The sequence below is a fragment of the Salmo salar genome, chromosome 18 (genome assembly GCF_965601325.2).
Source record: "Salmo salar chromosome 18, fSalSal1, whole genome shotgun sequence".
Taxonomy (NCBI): Eukaryota; Metazoa; Chordata; class Actinopteri; order Salmoniformes; family Salmonidae; genus Salmo; species Salmo salar.
The window spans coordinates 16,435,204-16,458,021 of NC_138308.1; the positions used below are offsets into that span (position 1 = coordinate 16,435,204).

Consider the following 22,818-nt stretch of genomic DNA (forward strand, 5'->3'; position numbering starts at 1 on the left):
CATCGGCATATTAATAGCCAGAGCAGGGGGACGAGCACCGCTTCTGTCCCAATGCCCGCTCTCCACTCTGTGTAATTGAACCTGGGCAAAAACAAATCAGAATGTCTATCTTAACATCACCCCCACCTCCCTCGATGCATAGAGTTTGGCCAGAAAGCTATCGGTGTGTAATGTGAAAGCCAAGGCACTGGGAATTCCCCATTTACTCACCCCTTTACTTCCTCCTCCAGAATTTGATGTATCTCTCCTGGTATGTGCTGGGCTGCCAAGGGATGAGGAAGCTGCCTTACCACTGCCTCTGTGGGCCTCCCTGCCAGTGTGCTTCTGCAGCAAACCATCATCCATTACACTGACTCCAATTGGAGTCCAATCTGCTAGTCACTGGCGGATGGTGAGGCTGGTCCAAGTTCAACATTAGCCTTTAAGACTCACCACGTGTGACACACTGAATGTCTAATATATATGTGTCCTGCCGGCCATAAAACGCCCACAAGAAAAGGATATTTGTTCTTATACAATTTTTTATAAATATCTTAGTTTATAAATCCACTTCCTCCTCACCATTGTCCTCTGCCTTACCCTGGTATATTGTTGTGTTCCTGCCATGCAGCACAACACCCGCCCTTTGGCTATGCTCCAGAGATTTTTAAACACACCTCTATGTAGAGAGATTAAGCTCTCACTCATATAGGATCTGGGTGACCTACTAGTTCAGTCTTATTTAACAGGGATGTGTGTGTCTTTGTAAGATAATCTTGTTCTATAACCAGTGAGTTACCCCACACTAGGGTAAATGTTCCATTTCAAGAACAAATAACTTTTCTCCTGGGTAACCCAGTATTTCCCGCCAAAACAGGAAGTGTCGTTCTAAAGCATATAAAACCATCGGACAGAATCGTGCCATTCTAAGGTGTATTATACATAAAATCCAACTTTCTTTTCTTATTGCGTTTATCATTTTTTTTACAAAATATAATGGTAATTCTAAAGCAATAGTCATGGATAATCTTGCAAGGTTTTGTTTTATGATAGTTAAGCAAATCAACACCTGACAAAGTAGAATGTTGGTCAAATACACTTAAGCTAGCATACATCGTATCCAAATATAGCCACGGCATAAAATGCATTTAAATGGCAACATAAACTTTGTGTTGACGCTGAAGAAGACACCCAGTAGGCTACGAGCTGAGAGGGGATCTGCGCAGCCCAGTGGAGGAAGTGAGGAAGATTGCTCATAACTTTAGCGAGTCAGAGGTCAGTGATCACGTGCTACAGGGGTAGGCAACGTGAAGGAAGAGTGGGAAAGGGCTCAAGTTCAAATTGGACTGCAGCACACGTTTGGAACAGTCTGGCAGATATGGTAGATGTGTGTAGCGCAATACTGTTTGCAATAGCATGGTAGGAGAACCCGTTGCTCGCAGCAATTTCTGCTAGAATTTCATCTCGTGCTTGCGTCGTCTTGAGGTAAGACTGCATCGTTCTAGAACGTTTTGCTGCTAAACCCCCCTGTTCTCTTGCTGAAGCCCCCTCTCTACACTTGCATTGCAACACTTGCATGGATCTAGGTCCGGATGAAACTTGTTGTCGATCCCTCTGGTGTAGGCTCCATTTCATTTTGCCCTTGCAGATGTAGCTTTCTTCGTCGGTGGCATTAGTTTTACGCAGCTGAATTAATAAAATTAGGTAGGCCTACCCTACCGTGGGAAGCCAGATTTAGACATTGTATATAACAGTTCCTTTTCACATCATGTTGTTCATATAAATAATATATTATAATTTACCGGTTTATTTATCCCGGGAAACGAGAGTGGGTTTGGTAGGGAACTCTGAAATCTCGGTAACTCGGTTCCCACTATTAAACCCTACCCCAGACATGACTCTGTTTACTCAAGCACATTTTTTTTTAGCGCTGGTTCCATAACTTCCATTGCTGAGAACCATGGCAGAAGAATCCGCTCCACTGGCCATCAGCGCCAACCAGCACTCTGTTACATCAAGATCACTTTGCTGTTGCACTATTTCATTTAGCGCCCACTAATTTTTATTTGTACCAGCAGGGATGGGACGCGGTATTACAAAAATTCCACTAGGCTCGCTGGACACTGCTATCTCCTTTTTCCCCCTAACACTGTCTGTCACTCTCTCTCCAGTGGGCAACAGTGACGTTTCATCTTCCACACCATGTGCTAAAGTTGGTCGCCAGTGCCATCGTGACTGAGCTGAAGAAGATCAACCAGAACGTCGCTGCCTTGTCTGTGGCCTCGTCCATCATGGACAGGCTCTCCTACCTCTTACCAAGTGCACGGCCTGAGCTGGGGGTGGGCCCAGGGCGCTCTGTAGATAGGTGAGCAGGACCTTAAACCATGACATACCTCATAATGCACCAGAGGTGTTAAAATGACTCAAATAACCTCTTCTCGCCAATACCAATCAGATGTATTTCGTTCCTTTTGTTTTGACTGTATTTCTTAATTGAAAAGGTGTTGTTGACAAGTTGACCCTTGCTGTCTGTCTTTCAGGTCATTGATGTACAGTGAGGCAAATAGGAGAGAAACGTTCATGTCGTGGCCCCATGCCGGGTACAGGTGGGCACAGCCTGACCCCATGGCCCAAGCAGGGTTTTACCACCAGGTAGGCAGTGTAAGGACACCTCCTCTCCCATCATCTCTTCCTCTAATGCTTACATAGTGAAGAAAAATGTACATTTGATCCTCCAATTACATGTTTATCATGTTTGCATGCCGTTTGAGACCCAAGTTGCTGCAGGGCACATTATTGCTGATGCAGTATAAAGAGGCATAATATTTCTGTACATAAAGTGTAAAAGATTAGCTGTTTTTTTTTATTGTGTATGGTTGAGCCTCATGATGCTTGGCTTGGAGTTCCTTCCTGTTGTGAAATTACTTTTCTCTCTCTGCAGCCTGCCTCCACCGGTGATGACAGGGCAATGTGTTTCACATGCAGTGTCTGCCTAGTGTGTTGGGAGCCCACAGATGAACCGTGGTGAGTCACTCATTAGTGCTGAGCGATTAACCAACATTTCGTTACTTTTTGGGATTATAAAAGAACTTAGTGACCGGCGTCGGTTCAATTACTTGAATTCATTCATTTCGGGGTTGTTTTTGTTGTCCTAACGAGTCGTTTCTCTGGAGAGAAATCCAATAATTCACAAGAGAAATCAACTGTTGAGCTATGTGAGATGCTGGCGTTGTAGTTTTCATTAAACAAATATTCAGCCTAGTTCAGCGCAGAAAGGTGGTAATTAACTACAGTCATCATAATCCATTGCACCATTTTATTTCAGTCTCGGACACGGGTCAGAGAGGAAGAGGCGAAGCGAGAGGTTACACTCTCAACAAAATCTGTCCAAAATAATCCCAATGCATTTCTATTGGTTTATTTTGGACCTAACCTTGTTGCCTGCCTTTGGGACAACTACTCCCATTCTTAGGGCGGAGGCATGAGCATCTAGTCATTATATACAGATCTCTGGACCGATACTTTTAAAAAGCTCTAAAATCATTGTATTGTCATTGTTTCATACTGCCTTTTTAATGTATTAAAAAAAAATCTCAAACCGTGACTACTTTTAAATCATCTAACTGAAATGGAACCAACCACAAAAACTACTAATCGCTCAGCACTCTCTCTCACACACACACACACACACACACACACACACCACAGAACATTCAGATCACACATTCATTTACCTCTAAACAACATAATGACCATGACCTCCGCCTTCTCGTCAGGTCCGAGCACGAGCGACATTCCCCCAACTGTCCGTTTGTGAAGGGTGAGCACACCCAGAACGTGCCCCTGTCCGTCACGCTGGCCACCAGCCCCGCCCAGTTCCCCACCCCCGACGGCTCAGATAAGATCGCCTGCTACGGCTTCGGCAGCTGCCCCCACTTCCTGGCAGCCGCCACGAAGCGAGGCAAAATCTGCATCTGGGACGTGTCCAAGCTCATGAAGGTAAGGCTGCACGGCAATGGTGGGAAACATGATACAGTGATGACAACGTGAAGGTTTGATCTGGCCCTATGTGAACTGGTGAAGCCAATATTTCAAAGTAATGTCATTGGGTAAAGAAGTGGAGTTTTGCTGATGTCTCCCTCCATGCTATGCTTTTGGTGTCTGTGTGGGTGGTTGTCTGGGTGGCATGAGCGTGAGTCCTGGATGTCAGACTTTATTGACATACATAAAACTTATGAAGGCATGAATAAATAATACATGTATCTCTATGTGCCTGTTGTTATTTCTAATGTTTGATTTGACGATTCCTGATTTTTTTTTTTTGCTTTCCCCTCAGGTGCACTTGAAATTTGAAATCAACCCCTACGACCCGGTGATCCTGCGACAGCTGATTCTGTCTGGGAGCGAGCAGGCCCTGGGGACCCAGGAGTCCAGGAGGCCCACCTTAGCCTGGCTAGAGGACTCCTCAAGCTGCTCAGACATACCAAAACTAGAGGGGGACAGGTACTACTGGACACACTTACTCTATGCACACCTAGTCAATGAAAGTTTAAATGGAGTTGTGTGTTAAGTGTATGTGTAAAAAAAGGAAATCTGTTAGGACCTCTTTTTTTTTCTTTTTTTGTCTCTCTGCCAGTGATGACCAGTTAGAGGACTCTGACAGTGAAGAGCATTCCAGATCAGAGTCAGTGACGGGTATGAAGCCACTCTTCAAATCTTCTTACTCTTTCGGTCCGTAGACTACTTTCTAGGTATCCATAAGATGGCTTATCGCATTTATTTGTGTCTTTCCTGTTCCCAGGCCACCCGTCCCAGAGGGAGAGCATGGAGGTGAGCCTGGGCGTGACAGCGCTCAGCGTCCTGCAGCAGCCAGAGAAGCTCCAGTGGGAGGTGGTGGCCAGCGTGTTGGAGGACACAGTCAAGGACCTGGAGGAGCTGGGTGCCAACCCTTCCCTGGCCCAGGCCAAGGCCGACAAGACCAAGGAGAAGCCCCCGGAGCATCACAACATTCCTTTCCCCTGCCTGCTGGCTGGAGGCCTGCTCAGTTACCTTGCTGCCCCACTCCCCTCCTCCCGCCGCTCCATGGACGGCCCCCTCAGGACTCAGGGCCCCGAGCCTCCCCATGTCGTGCCTGATCAGGGCCCCATGGAGATAGAGACCTGTAACCTCCCTCCCTTGGAGCTGGGCTCGCCCAACTCGGCCGCGCCCTCCGTGCGCAGGACTATGCCCGTGCTCTTGCTCTACAGCTTCAAGGAGTCGGAGGAGAAGTCGTCGGGCAAGGTGTTTGCCCAGATGAACAATCTGATGAGCAAGGGGCTGCACGAGGAGGGCTTCTCCGTTCCGCAGATCATCGAGATGGAGTTCGACACCCACGAGCAGCTGCTGCTCCAGGACCCGCCCATCACCTACATCCAGCAGTTTGCAGACGCTGCCGCCAACTTAGCCACCCTGGACGGGGACAAGTGGAGCTCGCTTGCGCCGCGGCCGGGAGCCCTGGTGCAGTGTCTGCGGCTGCCCAAGCAGCTGGAGGAGGAGAACCTCTACGTGGACTCCATCACGCCCTGCTCAGACGGCGTGCACCTGCTGGTGGGGCTACAGCCCTGCTCTGTGGAGTCTCTCAGTGCCATCAACCAGGTGGAGGTCCTCAACAACCTCAACCGCCTCCACTCAGCCCTCTGCAGCCGCCGCAAGGGAGAGCTCCAGCCTCTGCCCACACTGGCCAATGGACACGAAGCCCCCCCCTCCGACTCGCCCCCTCAGACCCCACTCATCCTGCCCCCCCCTGACCAGCAGCAGCAACAGCCATCCAGGGCCCTGGGAGGCTGTGGGGGTGGAGGCTACCTGGCCCTCTTCAAGCTCAACTACTCCACCCGCATTGTCACTCTGGAGGAGGAGCCTGTCAAGGTGCAGCACATCAGAGACCCCCGGGACGCCGTCACCTCCCTCATCCTGCTTCCGCCAGACGTGCTGGACGGGAGGGAGGACGACAGCGAGGAGGCCCCGGAGGAGAAACCTGAGCGTGGGCTAAAAAATGGCTCTGGCTGCGGCCATGGGTCTGGGTGTGGGCCAGGGACTGGTACCAGCAGCACCAAGGTGAAGCAGGTGGACGTGGCCGGACTGGGCCACCTGGTGGTCACCACTCAGGCAGGGTACATCATGATCCTAGACCTTTCCACTTTGGAGGTCCTGGCCAAAGTGGAGCCGCCCAAGACGGATGGGACGGTGGATGAGATTGACCCTTTCGTCTCTGTCACCTACTGCTCCGGCACTGACCGCCTGTGCGCTTGCACTAAAGGTGAGGACTGACTCAAAGTCTAGGGCAGAAATGGAATTACTTAGATTCCCCAGGTTTTAATGGTGCAGATGTTGTACTGTCATTGTAATAATCTGCCAACGCCTGGATAAGTGATTACGATATATGATACAACAATGAAAAAAGATGACCTGCAACGCTATGTATGTGTGTGTGTGTGGCTGACATGTGAGCGAGGCCTGGAGGGGGTAATGTGTTCTAGGGAGTCAGGTTTGTCTTTGAACATTTGTGTGGCCTGTTCCACCAGCTGTTTTATCGAAAGTAGAAAAATAAACAAGTGGGGGTTTTAAATAATTTCACTATTGGAGTAGTATCATGAATTTTTTTAGAATATCCGTATATTCTTAATAAATATTATTTTTATGTTTTTACTTGCGTTTTTAACCTGAGCACTGCTGCGCGCGGGAGAGAGGCTGGTGCGCTATTGCTGCAGCGGAGCCGGTGTGTGTGTGAGATTGAAGTCTGCAGACGGAGGAAGGTAGAGAGAGATGCAGTAGCCAAGGCAACTTGTCTACAGCCAAGACTAGCTAACTTGTAACTAACTTTGCGTTATGGTTTGCAAGTACTAGGGTAGTGAATTGATGTTAGCTTCAGCTGTAAGGTAGCAAGGAAGTTAGCCTACAAAGCTGGAAGCTACTGTTATGTTTTGCGAACAGTAATTAATAGTTTCAACATTTCTACATGGCGTGTTGCATTATTCAAGTATCTTAGCTACTGTGCAGCATGAGTGCGGAGCAAGCATGAATTTGGCCTGCAGGGGATTTTTAAAAAAATCTAATAATTTGGACATAAGACTGTAAAAACCCCAGCAAATCAGCTCCAAATGATTTTAATTTTGAAAATCTGTTCCAAAGTATTCCCAAGCATAATAGAGATGCAGTTGAAGTCGGAAGTTTACATACACCTTAGCCAAATGCATTTAAACTCAGTTTTTCACAGTTCCTGACATTTAATCCTAGTAAAAATTCCCTGTCTTAGGTCAGTTAGGATCACCACTTTATTTTAAGAAGGTGAAATATCACAATAATAGAAGAGAGAATGATTTATTTCAGCTTTTATTACTTTCATCACATTCCCAGTGGGTCAGAAGTTTACATACACTCAATTAGTATTTGGTAGCATTGCCTTTAAATTGTTTAACTTGGGTCAAACGTTCAAGCTTCCCACAATAAGTTGGGTGAATTTTGGCCCATTCCTTCTGACAGAGCTGGTGTAACTGAGTCAGGTTTGTAGGCCTCTTTGCTCGCACACACCTTTTCAGTTCTGCTCACACATTTTCTATAGGATTGAGGTCGGGGCTTTGTGATGGCCACTCCAATACCTTGACTTTGTTGTCCTTAAAGTATGCTTGGGGTCATTGTCTATTTGGAAGACCCATTTTTGACCAAGCTTTAACTTCCTGACTGATGTCTTGCCCCCCCCCCCCCCCCCCCCCCCCCCCCCCCCCCTCTACTATCTATCTATCCCCCCTATCTATCTATCTATCTATCTATCTATCTATCTATCTATCTATCTATCTATCTACTCCGCTATCTCCGCATAATTTTCAATATATCCGCATAATTTTCAATATATCCACATAATTTTCCTGCCTTATGACGCCATCTATTTTGTGAAGTGCACCAGTCCCTCCTGCAGCAAGCACCCCCACAACATGATGCTGCCACCCCCGTGCTTCACGGTTGGGATGGTGTTCTTTGGGCTTGCAAGCCTCCCTTTTTCCTCCAAACATAAAGATGGTCATTATGGCCAAACAGTTCTATTTTTGTTTCATCAGACCAGAGGACATTTCTCCAAAAAGTACGATCTTTGTCCCCATGTGCAGTTGCAAACCGTAGTCTGGCTTTTTTATGGTGGTTTTGGAGCAGTGGCTTCTTCCTTGCTGAGCGGCCTTTCAGGTTATGTCGATATAGGACTCGTTTTACTGTGGATATAGATACTTTTGTACCTGTTTCCTCCAGCATCTTCACAAGGTCCTTTGCTGTTGTTCTGGGATTGATTTGCACTTTTCGCACCAAAGTACGTTCATCTCTAGGAGACAGAATGTTATCTCCTTCCTGAGCGGTATGACAGCTGCGTGGTCCTGTGGTGTTTATACTGGCATACTATTGTTTGTACAGATGAACGTGGTTCCTTCAGGCGTTTGGAAATTGCTCCCAAGGATGAACCAATATTTTTTCTGAGGTCTTGGCTAATTTCTTTTGATTTTCCCATGATGTCAAGCAAAGAGGCACTGAGTTTGAAGGTAGGCCTTGAAATACATCCACAGGTACACCTCCAATTGACTCAAATTATGTCAATTAGCCTATCAGAAGCTTCTAAAGCAATGATATTTTCTGGAATTTTCCAAGCTGTTTAAAGGCACAGTCAGCTTAGTGTATGTAAACTTCTGACCCACTGGAATTGTGATACAGTGAAATAATCTGTCTGTAAACAATTGTTGGAAAAATTACTTGTCATGCACAAAGTAGATGTCCTAACAAACTATAGTTTTGGCAAGTCGGTTAACAAGAAATTTGTGGAGAGGTTGAAAAACGGGATTTAATGACTACAACCTAAGTGTATGTAAACTTCCGACTTCACCTGTATGTTATTGTATACAAAAGTAAGCAAGGTTTGAAATTATGTTTTGGTTAAAAATATATCTGTTTGGGCTTCTTGTTGTCAATTTGCAGTGTACAGATTATTTTAGTTATGACCATCTGCTCAAGAAAAAAATTGGCCAGTGGCTGAATCTAGTTGATGATCCCTGGGCTAGAGCTAGAAAAGAGTGGAGCAGCCACTGTGCACTTGAGCTAGGGGATTTCAGCTGCACTTTCCATCAGTAGACCACGTGAGGCTTGTTTGACAGAAGTACTGAATGTAACAAATTCTAGTACAGAGACGTTTTTTCATGTTCTGGTATGGATAAAGTATAGACGTTTCGGTATACTGTGCGACACTTTATAGCCTACTCCTCATTCAGCATTTTTTTTTTTACTGCATTGCATTATTGAACTCTCACTCCACTTGCTACACACATTGAGTCACTTTGCCACTTGGTTTGGCTAACATAAACTACAAGCTACATGAAGGCTACCGGTCGTCACTAGTTACCAAATCAAATGTATTAGTCACATGCGCTGAATACAACAGGTGTAGACTTTACAGTGAAATGCTTACTTACGAGCCCATTCTTAACAGTGCAGAGTTAAAAAGCAAGACCATTATTGGCTAAATAATAAAGGAAATAGTGACAATAAAAATGAGGCTATATTCAAGGAGTACCAGTACAGAGTGAACGTGCAGTGGTACGAGGTAATGAGTCATTTAGTGTCATGGAAAGTATTCAGACCCCTTGACTGACTTCACATTTTGTTGTTACAGCCTGAATTCAAAATGGATAAAATATTTTTTTCCTCACTTATCTTTGCAAATCTATAAACAAATAAAAAAGATATCTAATTTACATAATTATTCAATGACTCAATACTTTTCAGAAGCACCTTTGGCAGCAATTACAGCTGTGAGTCTTTCTGTGTAAGTCTCTAAGAGCTTTCCACACCTGGATTGTGTGACATTTGGCCATTTTTATTTTTTTAATAATTATTAAATAAATTCATCTTCTTTTTTTTTCAGAATTCTTCAAGCTCTGTCCAATTGGTTGTTGATCATTGCTAGACAACCATGTTCAGGTCTTGCCATAGATTTTCAAGCAGATTTAAGTCAACTGTAACTAGGCCACTCAGGAAAATTCATGGTAGATTTGGCCCTGTGTTTTAGGTTATTCTCCTGCTGAAACATGAATTCCTCTCCCAGTGTCTGGTGGAAAGCTGAGTGAACCAGGTTTTTCTCTCTGATTTTGACTGTGCTTAGCTCCATTTCATTTCTTTTTTATCCTGAAAAACTCCCCAGTCCTTAACTATTACAAAGGGCTGGGGAGGGGCGCCAGGTAGCCTAGTGTTTAGAGCGTTGTGCTAGTAACTGAAAGGTTGCTAGATCGAATGCCCGAGCTGACAAGGTAAAAATCTGTCATTCTGCACCTGATCAAGGCAGTTAACCCACTGTTCCTAGGCCGTCATTATAAATAAGAATTTGTTCTTAACTGACTTGCCTAGTTAAAATAATAAAAAAATAAAAAAATACCTATAACATGATGCATCACTATGCTTGGAAATATGGTGGTAATCAGTAATATTCCTGGGGGCAAATCTAAGAACACTTTGTATTCAGGACAATTGCTTGTTGCCTTGTTGCAAACAGGATGCATGTTTTAGAATATTTTCTTATTCAGTACAGGCTTCCTTTTGACTCTGTAAATTAGGTTACTGTTGTGGCGCTGCTACTATATTGTTGATCCATCCTCAGTTTTCTCCTCTCACAGCCATTAAACTCTGTAGCTGTCCCTTCCTCTCCGGCAACTGAGTTAGGAAGGATGCCTGTATCTTTGTAGTGACTGGGTGTATTGAGACACCATCCAAAGTGTAATTAATAACTTCACCATGTTCAAAGGGATATTCAATGTCTGCTTTTCATTTTTTTTGCCATCTACCAATAGGTGCCCTTTGTGAGGCATTGGAAAACCTCCTTGGTCTTTGTGGTTGAATCTGTGTTTAAAATGCACTGTTCAACTAAGGGACCTCACAGTTATCTGTATATGTCGGGGACATAGATGAGGTAGTCATTCAAAAATCATGTTTGAACACTTATTCCACACAGTGAGTCCATGCAACTTATTATGTGACTTGCTAAGCACGTTTTTTTTACTCTTTAATTTATTTAGGCTTGCCATGACAAAGGGGTTGAATATTTAATGACTCGACAAAGGGGTTGAATATTTAATGACTTAAGACATTGCAGCCTTTCATTTTTTATTAATTTGTAAAGAAAAGGAGGAAAAAATACATAATTCCACTTTGACTTTATGGGGTATTGTGTAGGCCAGTGAGAAATCTAAATGTAATCAATAGTAAATTCAGGCTTTAACAACAATGTGGATAAAGTAAAGGGTTGTGAATCATTTCTGAAGGCACTGTGTACCCTTGTAACAATGTCACATGGATATTTTAATTTAGAAAAAGCTTTTTCAATGTTAAAATAGGCTTAATTTTCTCACAAATTATATCCAAAAGTATTCTAATACCAAAGTCCGTTCGAATATTTGAAGAACCGTGCACATCCTAGTTGTTGTCATATGATAAAATATAAATACTTTCAAGCAGGGATGAGTGAATTTAAGGGAAAATCCATTTATTTTGTAGAGCACTTATTGAGTTAAAATGACAACAATGCAGAAATGTATTTATGAAGCCTTGTGGATCCATTTCACTTTAAGAATGTTAAGTCTGACTGCAGTTATCTTACCCCCACCCCCTTCTAGGTGGAGAACTTCATTTCCTTCAAATTGGAGGTGTGTGTGACGATATAGATGACAGCGACATTTTTGTCGATGGCCCCCTTTCTAAAGGGGCTGAACAGCTGTTGGAGGGGACGAAGCCCTCCTCCAACCCCTCGAGCCCAGGGATCACAGGTAGGAGACACAGACCTATTTACACTACACATCTCTGCTGCTTCTCCGCTCATTCAATAACTGTGCAGCCCTGTTGCCTCATTTCACCTTTGCTGACTATGAACACCTATGAATTGTATTTCATGGATCTCGGATGACTGACTAGTCATTGCTTATTGGGAACCCTCTTTCAAGTGAAATAATATGCTGATTGACAACATTATACTGTACAGACTGTGAAATAGCAACAATACATTTTCCGGTTTCATAAGTTCTTTACATCCCTGTGGCCTTTTTTTTTTTTTACACTCTGCCAACCTCTTCTCCTGGTAAGGAGTTGACCTCCTGGTGGACCAAGCGTTGGCTGTGGAGAGTCTAACATCGCTGGTGGAGCTGACGCGCTTCGAAACACTGACGCCACGCTTCTCAGCCACAGTGCCGCCCTGCTGGGTGGAGGTGCAGCAGGAGCAGCAGCAGCGTCGCCACCCCCAGCACTTGCACCAGCAGCACCATGGGGACGCCGCCCAGCACACACGCACCTGGAAGCTGCAGAGTGACAGGTACGGACGGTTGGGTATGACTGGGTGGGTATGGGTGCGAGTAGAATCCTTATGGGTGTGTGTGTAGTCAGTGAGTCATTTCTCGTAAGTCTATCCACAAACGTCACCCTATTAATAAACAATCACAATGGCTGTACATTTGGAATATACACACACATTCTAAATTCCTCATTGAGGACCACACCTACATGTTCCTTTTTAACTTGTATGTTAACAATCTCACATGCTCCTATAAAAAGAAGCCTAGGATGTCTTGATTTTAGGAAGTTTTTGAGTAGGTGAATAATGCGGCCATGCTTTCTTTGTTGTTTGTAGCTCCAGCTGGGACGAGCATGTGTTTGAACTGGTCCTTCCCAAGGCCTGCATGGTGGGCCACGTGGACTTCAAGTTCGTCATGAATGCCAACATCATTAACATTCCTCAGATCCAGATCACCCTGCTGAAGAACAAGGCCCCAGGTCTGGGCAAGGTCAACGGTGAGGTCACTCACCGCTATCTCTATGTTGCCTTGGCAAATTTTTTAAATATAGTATCTTGACTATGCAGGACTCCAGAGGAAGATTTTCACCTGGTGGCGCTAGTGCCACAAACCTTTTCAGTTTGTGGCACCAGCCCATGATTTGGTCTTACCCGAAAAAATATTTTTCACAGCGTCACACAATAGAAAAAATAGGAGTAATAATCTTATAAAGTCAGTCAAAGTGATCTATTAAGAAGTGTGTTAGACTACTGAGATGGTATTCAATTAAGAAGTTAATCCAGCGATTGTCATGAATTTTGGGTTGACAATTAGGCTATTTTTGTTATATTCCAAAATAGGGCTCCGAGGGCCCTATAAAATCAGTTTTATTCTTTGCCGGGGTTCTGTTTTTTTTATCCCAAATTCTGTTCAGTTTTGTTTTTCCAGGTTTCTGTTTTCCCTTGTTTTTTTCAGGTTTTTGCTCTCAATCACACTTCTTTAATAGAAAAACAAAAAAATGGTTGCTTGAAGTCCACAACAACGCTTAAAAAACACCAGGAGAGGTCTGGGAAAAATGTGAAGTAATTCCAGTGTGCACCTAGCAAGAAGCTGTTTAGCAGTTTTTTGTGGCGCACATGGGATGCCAATTTTCAAAACAAATACCTACTGGATTGATACAAATAATCATGATATCGTTCTGTAAGGCAAACATAGGCTACTTTGTAGTTAACATTTAATTGAGAAGGTTTTTGGTAAAGCCTTTCCATCTACCAGAATACTTTTCATTAGCATCATCGCTAACGGCTACGCAAAGCGCACCGCACATACAGACGGGGGATTTTCATACTCTTCAGAAAGTTGCAGGAAATACGAATCACTGATGCATTCTGTTCATGTCTTATGAAACATTTGGGCAAAAGTATGAATTTTCAATACGTTTAGTTAATTCCCTACTAACTTCAATACATTATTGAATATTGTTGAATTCAGTATTAATGTCTGGATTCCATGATTACCTCTGCATGCCTATTTTATAGGTCCCTAGACTCCAGAGTTTGTAGATTTGTTTTTGTTCAGTAGAGATGAATTTGCCTTCATCTTTATTTTCACTAGTATTACATATAGGGTAAAACCATTTGAATTCAATCTCTTTTTGACAGCATCCCTTTTGATTTAAACAACTTTCCATACGTTTGCCCAAAGAAGAAGTGGGACGATTTTTTTTTTTTTTCTATTATTTTGTCTGTTTACATTTTTCTTTTAAAATTTTTGTTGTTTAAAACATTCACGAGATAAAGGTGCTCAAAGTTGACCCATTTTAAATATCCCACCCTACAATGAGACATCCATGGCTTCATCACTGGAAAAGATAAACAGATGAGTTTGATGTCATTTAAAAGTTTACAAACAAGGTTATCTATTTTATAATTTATTGAAAAGTTTAATGGTCATTTGAATTAAACCAGATCAAAGTATGATGACCCAAGTATTAAAAATGAATGTTGCTTCTACATTGGCATAGTTTGATCATAAAGTTACTAGTCCCCTCCCCATGTCACACACTTGTGTTCTGGAGTTGGGATTAGAAAGCTCGGTAGCTAATCTACTGATGCAAAAATGGAACTGTAGGGTGTTAGCAAATAACATGTATGAATAGTGTAAACTTTACATTTTAAAGATACTTAGATGTTTCCCCTTTCATCTGTCTGGTGTAGCTAGTTACTGGCTAGCTAGGTCTTCAGCTGGCATGGAACAAAAGGGGGGGTCGTTCAAAACTGGCGCATTTGTCATGTCAACACATCCGTCAGGGCTGCTGTGAAACGCATCACAAGAGGCTTGCCAAACGGGAGATGTATAAAACGCTTTTTGACATCATTGATACAAAGCAACTCAAACAATCAAATTGTATCACCTAAAATGCTTGATTTTACTGCTCACTGCATCAAAGTTTCTTGACATAGGCCTTTCAAAGAGCTGTCAGTCAAGGTGAGCTCATGATTATAAGCTCCCTGCCCACTCAAACTTCCTGGTAGTTAGCCATGAGTCATTTTTCTATCCCCCAAAAATATTATGGGTGATATGTTAGTCACTGAAAATGATATTTTACATGGGAATCAAAATGACTGTTAGGGACCCTTTTTATTAACACTTTGGAAAAGGTATATTATCTTAACTTGTTAACTCAGATTTTCATATTCGTATATGTTGTAGCTTAGACCCTACTTTACACCATCTGAGGTTTTTGTGTTGTGCCCACCATGTTGTTGAATACAGGGTGGGTGTCATTTCAATCAGAAATAGAATGGACCTATCCCCTTAGACTTGGGGTGTTAAACTGGGATCCTTAACATTAAGAAGGGGGAAAAAATGCTATATGCAGAAAGTAAACTTTACAGTCAAATCAAATGTTATTGGTCACATACAATGGGGCAAAAAAGTATTTCATCCCCTGCTGATTTTGTACTTTTTCCCACTTACAAAGAAATGATCAGTCTATAATTTTAATGGTAGGTTTATTTGAACAGTGAGAGACAGAATAACAACACAAAAATCCAAGAAAACGCATGTCAAAAATGTTATAAAATGATTTGCATTTTAATGAGGGAAATAAGTATTTGACCCCTCTGCAAAACATGACTTAGTACTTGGTGGCAAAACCCTTGTTGGCAATCACAGAGGTCAGACGTTTCTTGTAGTTGGCCACCAGGTTTGCACACATCTCAGGAGGGATTTTTGTCCCACTCCTCTTTGCAGATCTTCTCCAAGTCATTAAGTTTTCGAGGCTGACGTTTGGCCACTCCAGGACCTTAATGTGCTTCTTCTTGAGCCACTCCTTTGTTGCCTTGGCCGTGTGTTTTGGGTCATTGTCATGCTGGAATACCCATCCACGACCCATTTTCAATGCCCTGGCTGAGGGAAGGATGTTCTCACCCAAGATTTGACGGTACATGGCCCAGTCCCTTTGATGCGGTGAAGTTGTCCTGTCCCCTTAGCAGAAAAACACCCCCAAAGCATAATGTTTCCACCTCCATGTTTGACGGTGGAGATGGTGTTCTTGGGGTCATAGGCAGCATTCCTCCTCCTCCAAACACGGCGAGTTGAGTTGATGCCAAAGAGCTCCATTTTTGTCTTATCTGACCACAACACTTTCACCAGTTGTCCTCTGAATCATTCAGATGTTCATTGGCAAACTTCAGACGGGCATGTATATGTATTCTTGAGCAGGGGGACCTTGCGGGCGCTGCAGGATTTCAGTCTTTCACGGCGTAGTGTGTTACCAATTGTTTTCTTGGTGACTATGGTCCCAGCTGCCTTGAGATCATTGACAAGATCCTCCCGAGTAGTTCTGGGCTGATTCCTCACCATTCTCATGATCATTGCAACTCCACGAGGTGAGATCTTGCATGGAGCCCCAGGCCGAGGGATATTGACAGTTCTTTTGTGTTTCTTCCATTTGCGAATAATCGCACCAAATGTTGTCACCTTCTCACCAAGCTGCTTGGCAATTGTCTTGTAGCCCATTCCAGCCTTGTGTAGGTCTACAATCTTGTCCCTGACATCCTTGGAGAGCTCTTTGGTCTTGGCCATGGTGGAGAGTTTGGAATCTGATTGATTGCTTCTGTGGACAGGTGTCTTTTATACAGGTAACAAACTGAGATTAGGAGCACTCCCTTTAAGAGTGTGCTCCTAATCTCAGCTCGTTACCTGTATAAAAGACACCTGGGAGCCAGAAATCTTTCTGATTGAGAGGGGGTCAAATACTTATTTCCCTCATTAAAATGCAAATCAATTCATAACATTTTTGACATGTGTTTTTCTGGATATCTTTGTTATTCTGTCTCACTGTTCAAATAAACCTACCATCCTTTCTTTACCAGTGGGCAAACGTACAAAATCAGCAGGGGATCAAATAAGTTTTTTCCCTCACTGTATTTAGCAGATGTTATTGCGGGTGTAGCGAAATGCTAGTGGGTCAATTTCTGCAACAAGTAAGAGTGTTGAAGCGCAAAGCTCGACTTCTCTGTGTTGTTGCCCTGTCTACCACACTGCTAACTCGTGCAGATACTGTGTATGACTGGGTGAGAGCCAAGTGTTTAATCTCGCTCATCTCAATACCCTTGCCTATTCATTGATGATAGGCCATGCTTTACTGAAGTTACGAGATATGGCAAGCAAAGAAATTGCCAGATACAGCATTTTATTGGGAGATACAGCTTTTGATTGCCGCTAGATAGGCCTATAGTACGGTTCTGACTTCGTCTGCCTGGTGGCTAACCTGCCTATACTGTGCCCCTCCCTCTTTGTCCCTCGCTATAAAGGGAAAGGGGGATACCTAGTCAGTTGTACAACTGAATACCTTCAATTGAAGTGTGTCTTCCGCATTTAACCCAACCCCACTGAATCAGAGAGGTACACGTCTTTGGCGCCCGCGGAACAGTGGGTTAACTGCCTTGCTCAGGGGCAAAACAACAGATTTCTACCTTGTCAGCTCTGGGAATTGATTCAGCAACCTTTCGGTTACTGGCCCAATGCTCTAACCACTGGGCTACCGGTATTAAAGAGAGGTGGGTGTCAGCTTTCTGCATGTACACTACCGTTTAAAAGTTTAGGGTCACTTAGAAATGTCCTTGTTTTTGAAAGAAAAGCAATTTTTTTTGGTCCATTTAAAATAACATCAAATTGATCAGAAATAGAATGTAGACATTGTTAATGCTGTAAATGACTATTGTAGCTGGAAACTGCAATTGTTTTATGGAATATCTACATCGGCGTACAGAAGCCCATTATCAGCAACCATCACTCCTGTGTTCCAATGGCACGTTGTGTTAGCTAATCCAAGTTTATCATTTTAAAAGGCTAATTGATCATTAGAAACCCTTTTGCAATTATGTTAGCACAGCTGAAAACTGTAGTTCTGATTAAAGAAGCAATAAAACTGGCCTTCTTTAGACTAGTTGAGTATCTGGAGCATCATCATTTGTGGCTTCGATTACATTCTCAAAATGGCCAGAAACAAAACTTTCTTCTGAAACTCGTCAGTCTGTTCTTGTTCTGAGAAATGAAGGCTATTTCATGTGAGAAATTGCTAAGAAACCGAAGATCTCGTACAGCGCTGTGTACTACTCCCTTCACAGAACAGCACGAACTGGCTCTAACCAGAATAGAAAGAGGAGTGGGAGGCCCCGTTGCACAATTGAGCATGAGGACAAGTACATTCGTGTCTAGATTGAGAAACAGATGCCTCACAAGTCCTCAACTGGCAGCTTCATTAAATAGTACCCGCAAAACACCAGTCTCAACGTCAACAGTGAAGAGGCGACTCCGGGATGCTGGCCTTCTAGGCAGAGTTCCTTTGTCCAGTGTCTGTTCTTTTGCCCATCTTAATCTTTTATTTCTATTGGCCAGTCTGAGATATGGCTTTTTCTTTGCAACTCTGCCAGCATCCCGGAGTCGCCTCTTCACTGTTGACGTTGAGACTGGTGTTTTGCTGGTACTATTTAATGAAGCTGCCAGTTGAGGACATTAAAGAGATAAAGATGCTCAAAGTTGACCAATTTTGCATACTCCACCATACTATAAGACATCCATTTCTTCCTCACTGGAAAAGATGAACAGTTGCGATTGATATCAGTTTAAATTTGGTAGGAACCAAATTGTTGGTCAGTGTTTTCCAGGGGACCCTAATTACATAAGAATAGATGTCACAGGGTAGCCTAGTGGTTAGAGAGTTGGACTAGTAACTGAAAGGTTGCAAGTTCGAATCCCCGAGCTGACAAGGTACAAATCTGTCGTTCTGCCCCTGAACAAGGCAGTTAACCCATTGAAAATAAGCATTTGTTCTTAACTGACTTGCCTAGTTAAATAAAGGTACTTTTTTTTTTTTTTTTAATACATGTATACAGAGATTTTAGAATATACTATAGACTCTCTTGATTCAGCATACTGTTGCACAAACAACATGCTGTATCGCACCCTGCCGTGATTGCGAGTACCATAGGGCGGCGCACAATTGGCCCAGCATCGTCCGGGTTTGGCCGGGGTAGGCCTTCATTGCAAATAAGAATTTATTCTTAACTGACTTGCCAAGTTAAATTAAAAATATGCTGATCTAGCATCCTGTATTAGTTAACTTTTGCTTTGCCCTAGCTCAGTGCACTAGCTAAATGGCATTTAGCTAGCAGAGCTAGCTAGTTGGCGAATAGGAAGCATTAGGAATTAGTGTTATTTTAGGCATGTTCCAGCTTCTTAAGACCAACTAGCTAGCGTTTTGCAGAGAGCAAGACACACAAATTAATAGTACAATACCGTAAACGTGGATTCATATTAAAAAGCAACTTGGATGCAGCGTCGATCTTGTTTTGAGCAGTCGGCACAGCGGCAGGCACTTTTTATTGCGGGAATCATGAGGATAATGCACTTTGCTGTTTGACAGATTCATGGTTTTATTCTCCCCAAAATACGACGTTTTGATTGTGACCAGGTAGAATGTGCAGATCGCACCAGTGCGACAATAACGTTTTTAACTCGTCAAGTCAAGGGGTCGCAGCCTGGAGACCTGCAATGAAGAGACTGGCTGCCATAGATAACTAGCCTTTGTGCAGGGAAATATTGATTGTTTCATTTATGATCATGCTTAACAAATCTTACTGTCTCAATTAGATTTTTTCTTTCCTTTTCTCTCCAGAGACGGCAGTTGACAGACAGATCTCCTTCCCCCTGTCCCATGTCCTCCATGCCAATGGGGAGAGGAATGGACAGCCACTTTTGCACGACTTTACAGACGGCATCCAGTTCATGGACATCGAAGAGACATCAGGTAGAAAGCTGCATGGAAAGGCAACCAGGGTTGATAGACGCAGTCAGTGTTTGACACTTGATTATTGTGTGTTGGGTTGCCACATTGTAGATGATTAGTGTTACTAGTCATTCTGAGGGTGAAGCCGCAATCCGAGGGGTTCCTCAGCTTAGCAGAGGTTCCATAACATTGCTCTTCCTCTTCCAGGCTCCAGGCTGTGCACCTTCCTAGAAGACCATAAGGAGGATATCCTATGTGGTCCCGTGTGGTTGGCCAGTGGACTTGACCTCTCAGGCCATGCTGGGATGCTGAGCCTCACCAGCCCCAAGCTGGTCAAAGGTAGCAATATCTGAAAACTTTTACACTGAGTCACATTGAAGAAATCTTACCTTGGCCATTTTTGTCCCTCCAGTATGTCTCAATCCAACTTTTTCTTGGAGAGTGAAAGATGATCTGCATGCCGCTGCTCTATCTGAATCCTCCCCCCCTGGCAATGTACGTTAGATGTTTTCAGTGTGTTTTCTGCTGGTTTGTCCCCCTCCCTGCAGGCATGGCTGGGGGCAAGTACCGCTCGTTCCTGGTGCACATCAAGGCGGTGAGCGACAAGGGCATGGAGGAGAGCCCCATGCCGGTGGTGAGGATGCCCGCTGCCAAGCCTCAGAGCAGCAAGGGCCATTCCCTCTCCACCCTGCTGCAGAGGGCACAAGCCACGAAGGTACAGAGGGCAAAGCATTGGAAAACAAATGCAATTTTACGTCAGTTTATTTCAGTGGTTATTCTCTGCTGCACACACGAGGCACTTTTGACTGATTGTACAGTTGTGTAAATTGAGTACATGGATGGCCTTGATTGTAGCTTTCTCCTTTGTCTCCATCTGGTGGGAGAATAATGCTATTGCCAGATTCTCAGTGAGAAGTTGAAGGTGTCAAATTTCTTGGATGTGGCTTCCTCATACCAGCAACATCCCATTCTTGAAGGAGGACATTTTCTCTGTTAGTTTACAGCTCTACAATTTTAAAATCGCCCTCTTTGGACCTCTCTGATCTAACACTGTACTGTTTTCCGTGTTTAAAATGCCTCTCTCTCCCATTTAGGAAAAGGCCTCCACTTCCAAAGCAGATTCTCCTGCTCAGTCGAAGAAACCTGACAACCTCCGTGGCTGCGACCTGCTCCAGGAGGTGTCCGTCACAATCCGAAGGTTTAAGAAGACCTCCATACCCAAAGAAAGGTGTGGCCCTTAGTACCGTTGTTTCACGAAAAACACTGAACTATTGTAAAATCCCAACACCCTAATAAAATGCGTCATTTCCTTATCTTGCACAGTTTATTGAGAACTGACATGCCTCTTGTTACTTCAATACTCGTTATATCATAGTAGTAAAACATAACTAACTGAATTGTATGTATGTTGCTCCTGTCTTTTTCAGAGTCCAGCGCTGTGCCATGCTGCAGTTTCCAGATTTCCATGAGAAGCTGTTGAACGGGCTGTGTAAGGGGGCGGACGAGGGCCCTGGCACAGAGCACTCCCAGAGCCTCATCCTGGACTGCCTCTGCTGGCTGGCTGGAGTGTACTCCAACGGATCCTGCAGGTGGGCCTAAGAGGATGAATGTGGGAAGCGAGAAGGAGATGAGATATTCATAGGGATACGGAGATGCTCTATACATGCGGTAAAGAGATCAATGGAATTAGAACAAAACAATGGAAATGCCACTCGGGGGATAATCAAGACAGTCATCACAATTAGTCTACATTTAGGCTGTTTATATGTGTATTTTACACTGTAAGGGTACAAGTCGGAGTATAATGCTTGAATGGATGTCAACCCCAATCGTTCATGTCGTCACCAATCAACTGCATTACACTTATCAACTGCTTCAACTTCCACCACCGATTTTCTATGTGGCTAACTTAGGTACCTGTTGTATTTGGCGCATGTGACAAATACAATTTGATTATACGAATGGGAGTTCTAAACCCGAAAAGGACAACTTCTAAATATTATGCAGCGGGAAACAGCTAAATATATCCAAATCGGATTTTAATAACATTGTAGGCCTGTTAGAACATACAAACCATGTCGGATTTGACAAATATCCACATTTTTTGAACGCCCGCCAATGACGTTATCCTTGCACTATCCCCCATGGTCTGTGTTCCATTGTTACTTTACCGCATGTATATGTTTCTGAGATGAGATATTATTACTGTGCTGTTTTTGGTCACATGATGTATCAACATTTTCACTAGGGATGTGACACAGCCATTTTTTTATTGGTCCCCCCTCTCCCCCCAAAAAAACATAAAATTCCATGTGAATTCACAATGTAGCTGTTGCCAGCAACGGTTTATGTCCCTTTCAGATGGTTGCGTATTGCCCCTGCACTACCATTACTGTACCTCAATTCCACCTCGCAAAGTTCGCATTTCACCACCTTCACATTTAACTTCTCAAAGTATTGCCATACTGGACTTCGCTGCTGTCGCTTGCCTTTCTCTTCCGGTTTTCCAACTGTTAACAACGATGCTGTAGTGGTGGAGATTCGTCTCCAAAATAATTGATTCTTCAACTAACTTACTAAAAGTTGGTATTTTTGGAATGGAGGAGACTGATTAGTTGCAACCTTCTGAGAACACAAACACTTGCGTCTTTCATAGCGAGCTAGCTAGCTCGGGACCGGGAGAGAGGGGCACAGTATAGGCAGATCAGAACCGTGCACTAGACCTATCTATCGGTAATCAAAAGCTGTATCTCACGACTTCTTGGTTTGCAATGTCTCGCAACTTCTGTAAATTAGGGCCTATCATCAATGGTCAGGCTAGGATATATTCCACTGAACACACGCACTCGCATCATTAGCGAAGAGAAAGGGCAGGCGCGCCAGTAGCCTGCTGTAATTTCATATGAGACAAAAACACCCCCAACCACTCAGCAACGACAAGTACCCTGTGCTCGCAAGACTGGCTCGAAGACACCTCCGTATCCAGGCGACATTGGTCTCATGAATAAACTAGGATATTCTACAGGCAACAGCCCGAAGACTGAATACCCACTCATCATTAGCAAAGAGCAGGGGGAGAGCGAGGAGGGGCAGGCAGAACTGTGCGCATATGTCTTGGTAATCTGTATCTTGCAATATCTTGTATTGCATGCCTCTTCGCAAATTCACCAGAGTAGCCTAAAGTTTGCCTCTTCCCCTCTGGTTTTAAATTACACAACTTTC

At 43.7% G+C, this 22,818-nt stretch overlaps 1 protein-coding gene across 18 annotated transcripts in view; it reads left to right on the forward strand.

Annotated features, from left to right (window-relative positions):
• The window catches only part of birc6 (baculoviral IAP repeat containing 6), a 163,938-nt gene that overhangs the window by 11,758 nt on the left and 129,362 nt on the right, over positions 1-22,818 (forward strand). For 15 of the 18 annotated variants that reach the window (XM_082964731.1, XM_082964740.1, XM_082964746.1 and 12 more), the window contains exons 4-18: positions 2,151-2,344; positions 2,520-2,640; positions 2,921-3,003; positions 3,756-3,978; positions 4,316-4,482; positions 4,616-4,674; positions 4,781-6,274; positions 11,652-11,801; positions 12,115-12,340; positions 12,656-12,816; positions 19,486-19,617; positions 19,804-19,935; positions 20,145-20,311; positions 20,691-20,824; positions 21,024-21,185. In XM_082964731.1, the coding sequence (XP_082820857.1) occupies positions 2,151-2,344; positions 2,520-2,640; positions 2,921-3,003; positions 3,756-3,978; positions 4,316-4,482; positions 4,616-4,674; positions 4,781-6,274; positions 11,652-11,801; positions 12,115-12,340; positions 12,656-12,816; positions 19,486-19,617; positions 19,804-19,935; positions 20,145-20,311; positions 20,691-20,824; positions 21,024-21,185 (3,605 nt within the window). The remainder of the gene's footprint in view (positions 1-2,150; positions 2,345-2,519; positions 2,641-2,920; positions 3,004-3,755; positions 3,979-4,315; positions 4,483-4,615; positions 4,675-4,780; positions 6,275-11,651; positions 11,802-12,114; positions 12,341-12,655; positions 12,817-19,485; positions 19,618-19,803; positions 19,936-20,144; positions 20,312-20,690; positions 20,825-21,023; positions 21,186-22,818) is intronic. The other 3 variants (XM_082964735.1, XM_082964745.1, XM_014154510.3) reach the window with 1 other exon arrangement.